The 6025-nt window shown below is 37.3% G+C and overlaps 1 protein-coding gene across 1 annotated transcript; it reads right to left on the bottom strand.

Annotated features, from left to right (window-relative positions):
• Positions 1-694: 694 nt before the first annotated feature.
• On the bottom strand, positions 695-2978 carry LOC149212511 (putative aldo-keto reductase 4). Its single transcript, XM_089390620.1, has 5 exons — positions 2661-2978; positions 2038-2235; positions 1732-1904; positions 1536-1638; positions 695-1288 (listed from the first exon to the last, which is right to left on the bottom strand). Exons 1-5 carry the CDS (start codon positions 2880-2882, stop codon positions 938-940), a joined length of 1047 nt encoding a protein of 348 aa, XP_089246746.1. The 5' UTR covers positions 2883-2978; the 3' UTR covers positions 695-937.
• Positions 2979-6025: the final 3047 nt, after the last annotated feature.

Genomic DNA, 6025 nt, shown 5'->3' on the forward strand with positions numbered 1-6025 from the left:
ATTTTAACATCATTAGTTTCTTAACCTTTAAATATCCCTTGTCATATGATACACAATCTAAAAAAACATTCTTAAAAAGTCAACATACATATTATAAACTAAAAATAAATAAATGAATAAAAAAGATTATTCAACCATTTTTCCAACTCCCAAAAAATAACAATTAATTTAGAAAAATAACAATTTATTTTAAAAATAATCTAAAAATTAATTATATCAAGAATTATCAATACTAACTTAACATCATCTCACCCATAATTAACTATGAAACACCTCATAAAACTATCAACAACATCAATTAACAATAAATTATTTTTTATATATCAACTAGACATATCTTATCTATGACACATTTTAATCCCATCTTAATAACTAAAGTATTTCATAATAAAATTAAAGAAAACATACCCATCCAATCTTATACTCTTCAATCTTATTTTCAAAATAAAAATATTTATCACATATTAATTCTCAATCTTACCCCTCCATCTTTTTTTTTTCAAAATAAAAAAGTCTATTAAAATAATAAGTACCAAAACTTACAAGAAACTTCTTTCCATTGTGTCTACTACCAACAGTGGCAAGAAAAGAAACTTCTTTCCATTGTGTCTACTACCAACAGTTGCAAGAAACGTTTGTACATTATGTCTAATACCAATATTGACGAGAAGCTTGTTTCCATGATGGCTCCATCGAAATCAATATTGTTACGAATACAATTTGCTTAAATAAATGGGACAAAAGCCCTTACAGTAAGGTTGTCTCTAGCTGATACAACACACAACGCCGCTACAATTGGGATAGGACGCTTACAATACACTCAACTTCTTAAGATATTTGCAACATAATATTTATAACCATATATCCGAGCATATGCTTTTTAAAACAGACAGGAAAATGACGATTTCGCTTTGTTCGCAGAAAACAATGTTAAAAATTATGAGACGGCATCCTTCCATGAAGAGAAAGGAGGTGTTTCTGAGTTCATCCACGTGAAATCCTTGTTATCGTCAGCAACTCGATTTCCTGAGAATCCATAATTGGATAATATATTTTCTATTCCCTTCATCTCATCAGATGTGATCTTCACAGAAAGAGCACCAATATTTTCTTCTAAATTCTTCACTTTGGTGGTTCCAGGAATGGGTGAAATATCATTTCCCTGATGAAAAATCCAACCAAGTGAAAGTTGACCCGGAGAACATCCCTTGCTGGAAGCTATTTCAGCTATCTTTGCAAAAGTCACCTTATTCTTTTCAAGATTCTCTTCTGTAAGCCTTGGCATTGCCTGTACAAAACATCAATTTTTTATAAAATTCAAAAAACCCTCCAACGAAACAATAAAATGTAGTTTCAGCAATGCACTAATAGAAATTCTATAGTATTATGAAAATTAATTTACTTCAACTTCATATCCAACAAGATTTACGACATTAACTTTTTCTTTCAAAACAATACTTATAAGATAGTTTTTCCTACATTATTAATATTTTTCTTTAATACTAAGTTTAAAATATACATAAGCACAAGTATACCTTTCTAAAGTCATCATTGGTTAAATTTTCAACTGACTTTCCTCCAGAAGTAAAGAAACCCCGCCCGAGAGGGCTGTATGGCACAATTCCAATACCAAGTTCCCTGCAATTAGAATTTTAATATGTATGTTACTGATTCATATTACAATGCTGGTAACAATATGGCAAATCCTAACATGACCACGCCTGATCATACCTGCAGGTGGGAATAATTTCGTCTTCTACATCCCTACTCCACAAAGACCACTCTAACTGAACTGCTGTTATAGGATGAACAGCATGAGCCCTTCTAATTGTCGATGGGGACGCCTCCGAAAGTCCGATGTACTTTATTTTCCCTTCTTCTACTAATTTCTTCAGCTCTCCAATCTGTCAGATATGCATAGACAAAGCAATACATCCAACTATTTTTAAGTAAATGAAATAGTAAACTAGAAATACTATTGCAACATACATGCATCATTCTAAGAACTAAACCGAGGCCTATTGCAGCAGTACATACCGTAACTTCAATGGGGACTTTAGTGTCAATACGATGTTGGTAATAAAGATCAATGCAATCCACTTCAAGTCGCTTCAAGCTTGCTTCGCAGCAGGTACGAACATATGCAGGGTCTCCTCGAATCTTGAATATTCCATCGACCAAACCGGCTCCAAACTTTGTGGCTAATTGGACTTTCTCTCTAATTCCTTTAATGGCCTGCAAACCGTTATATTACAGTATATTACAAATTGCAGATGAAAACTGGTAATAGTAATTATAAGGTGTTTACTGAGTTTTGGATATAAAGTGATTAGGTGTATTGTTAAAGTATTTTTAAATATTAAATTACTAGCTTAATTTTTAATTTTATTAGAATGTTCAGGGTTTGAATATGATCATTTAAACGTTATTGTTAAAACACTTCTAAATGTTAAATTATTAAATATTGTTCTAACACATACATAATTATGAAATGTTCTTGTTAAAACACTCCTAAATATTGTTATGGGACATAATCCTAAATATTAAGTTAGGAAATATCATTCAGTACATAATTATTTCAATTAAACATAGCCATGATATAGCCCAAAAAAATAATAATAATTACAAGGTAAAAAGAGAACCACATGCACCAGCATTACCTTTCCAACGAGGATTTCGTTGGTGAAAGGGCCATAAAAGTCCGAAGTATCCAGGAAAGTAACACCTCTGGAGACGGCATGTCGGATAAGAGATATCATTTCTTCCTCAGGCTTTGGAGGGCCATAGAACGCCGACATGCCCATGCAGCCTAACCCCTGTGCTGATACTTCAAATCCTTGTGACCCCAAACTTAACCTGCTCACTGATGGTAATCCCGCCATTGCTCCGCTCTCTGCGCGGCACTCGATCAATCGATCCGGTAATATAGTAGTGCTTCTTCTCGTTGGTCCTTAGCCTGGTAGATGTAGATGGAGGCAGGCGAGTTCATCAATATATAGAGTTGTATATGTCGCGTAAGAATAATTTATTTGTATTCAGTCCGTCACGGCGTTCGTCATCTGACGGTGGTCTAAAGTTAAACGGACCAAGTTCAGTTCATCACGGCTTTCAATCCATCTGGTCTAACATCAATTGTTTTTTGTTCACTGAATGCAGGATCAATCGTCTAAAGTTAAACGGACCAAGTTCAATTCATCACGGCTTTCAATCCATCTGGTCTAACATCAATTGTTTTTTGTTTTCTAAATGCAGGATCAATCGTCTAAAGTCAAACGGACCAAGTTCAATTCATCACGGCTTTCAATCCATCTGGTCTAACATCAATTGTTTTTTGTTCACTGAATGCAGGATCAATCGTCATCGCGTTCGTCATCCGGCGAAGTGTGCATGAAGAATCATTAAATCAACATGGAGTTGGTCATAAAGTATCACTCGTTACGTTTTCAAGTCCGAGGGAGATTGGTAGGTATAAATTAGTAAAATTGTATTATGTAAATATAGTTATATAGGGTTATACTTTGGATGAAACATATATATGATTACATTTTCCAATAGAGTTGATATATTGAGATATTCAAATAAAGTATCACTCGTTACGTTTTCAAGTCCGAGGGAGATTGGTAGGTATAAATTAGTAAAATTGTATTATGTAAATATAGTTATATAGGGTTATACTTTGGATGAAACATATATATGATTACATTTTCCAATAGAGTTGATATATTGAGATATTCAAATATAGTTGATATATTGAGATAGATTTATTTTAACCATATTCATAATTATTAGATATATCTTTTTTAAACACCAATTATTTATGATTATTAATAACTATATAAATAATAACAATCATATTTTTATATATTTTTATATGATTATTATATTAATATTATAATGATAATATTAACTCATAATAACATTAGTAATATTAATTAATAATAATAATAACTCATAATAATATTAGATTATCATTATATTATTATAATAATATAATAATAATCCCGATCGGGCTGACAGTTCGTAGTGTATGGGTGTAGGTATGTTGGGTACCCAAGCACTTAATACTGCCACCACCCACATGCTCGAGGTAGGGTGTAACTCCCTGCAGTTGTTGCAATGGATGGACGACACAAGCGACCCACCGGGCGAGCTTAACAACGAGCTGTGGTTGGCAAAGGCACGACAAGCGAGCGAGCATGGGGAAGTGCCAAGGCTGCAGACTTATAGTGGGCGAGCGTACGCCCAAGCCCACGAGCCGACTTGAGCAATGGGCAAAGAGTCGTGGCAGTTGGGCAGTCCCATGGACGCGTCGACGCGTTGGTGGGACGACCACACATCATAACGTGTGGGTCGATGAGCTAACACATAAAACAGGTTGATGATTATGTTAGGATGGCAGGTCGGTCGAATGCCCGAATGGTGGAGCGAGCGGGCATACATATAGGCAGCGATGAGTTGGTGGAGCAGCATCACACTTAGAGCGAACAACAAGTGTGAAGTGCAAGAGTTTTGCGGTTCTGTGGTTGGCAGGGCGCGGTGGAATGAACTTGCATGATGGGTGAACCGGGTGAATGAAACGTGAAGGGGTAGGGCGACCCGCGGTTGGGTGCGCCGGATGGTTGAGCGTTGAATGTGCCAGGTGGTTGAACGGGCAGGGGATCCCATGCGTGGGCATGCTCGGTTCGGGTGGATAGTTCGTGCAAGGCGACAGATAGGTGTGCTCACCGATCGATTGGATGAAACAAAGTGTTGACTTTGGTGAATGGAGGTGTGACAAGGCGTGCGGAGGGCGCCCAAGTTGGGCGACATGAACATGAAGAGTGTGCCAAAGTTGGGCAAATGACACACTTCGTTTGGCGAGCTAAACGAACACGTTTAGGGGTAAACAAAGAGTTGGGTAGAACATGCGGTGACTGTTCGGAGGGGCAGACAAGCTCGGCACCCGAGTTTGCCGAAGTTGTAAAATTGGCTAAGTGTAAATTTGGGGTTTCCTCCAAAATGTAACTTGTACATGAAAGATTGTGAATTTTATATATTGATATACAGGTAGACTCACAATGGAGAGTTTCCCCTCCCTTTATACTGTTGTGCATTTATACATGTTAATGCTATTATGATGAATGTTTATGGTTTTCATCGTGTATAAAGGAAAACTTAATACTTGGTAACAAAGAAATAAACAAAGTATGAATATTAGGCGTAGTCCACGGTCATAAGTATTGGTGAAAAGGAAGTGGTCGGTGGTGCCGCACCTCGCTATGGTATGGTTGGAAGAGTACCACCAGTGTAGGGGCGTGACAAGTGGTATTAGAGCCGGTGAACTGAATCAAGAAGCTAATTCCACGGCAAGGCTGAAAGCTTGGCAGGGAGTTCAAGTTTTGCAGGTGACAGGTGGTATATCAGGGTGATTCAGGGTTGCAGGAAAGTGGATGGCAAATATGGTAGGACCTATGGTAGGTGAATCTAGCCATGATGCAGGTGAAGCTTTCCGGTACAAAGTGTTGAAACAGATGAGTAGATGGAGTTCTGAGTGAGCTTCGATGAAGGCCAAGAATATGAAGATTCGGGAAGGTTGTGTGAAGATCAAAGAAGAACTTGAAGAACTCAAGGACCAATGCGGAAGTACGATGGAAGTTGATGAACTCAAGAAACTTGATGAGGAGATCGAGCAAAATGGTCTTAGTCTTCAAAAACTCTTAGATGAGAGGGTTTGACTAAGGGAGAAAAGTGCCATGGTGGAGGTCAAATCAAGCAACTTCAAAATGAGATGAAGAAAGACTTTCTCGGTAAGAAGGTCGTTCTAATTGAGCAGGATGAGCTCGACTACAGTGACAGACTAGGGGACTGCTACTGAAACAATCAGGCAGATGTTTGGAAACTTAGTTCAATGGAAGCAGTCAATGGGCACTTGGTTGGTGCACTTGAGCAGAATGCGATGGAGGAAAAGCTTGAAGGAAGTCAAGTTGAACTAGGATCGAGTTGCTTAGAAGAGCTAAGCAAGGAAGTGAAGTACCGTAAGAGAGAT

This window comes from Pinus tabuliformis, chromosome 1_1 (assembly GCF_031772625.1).
Source record: "Pinus tabuliformis cultivar Carrire ecotype Pingquan chromosome 1_1, CPIR1, whole genome shotgun sequence".
NCBI classification, from domain to species: domain Eukaryota; kingdom Viridiplantae; phylum Streptophyta; class Pinopsida; order Pinales; family Pinaceae; genus Pinus; species Pinus tabuliformis.

Coding starts and splice junctions, on each gene's coding strand:
- LOC149212511 (XM_089390620.1), bottom strand. CDS start 2,882: ATGGCGGGATTACCATCAGTGAGCAGGTTAAGTTTGGGGTCACAAGGA. Junction 1,905..2,037: donor AAGTCCCCATTGAAGTTACG/GTATGTACTGCT, acceptor CATATCTGACAG/ATTGGAGAGCTGAAGAAATT. Junction 1,639..1,731: donor GAAATTATTCCCACCTGCAG/GTATGATCAGGC, acceptor TTCTAATTGCAG/GGAACTTGGTATTGGAATTG.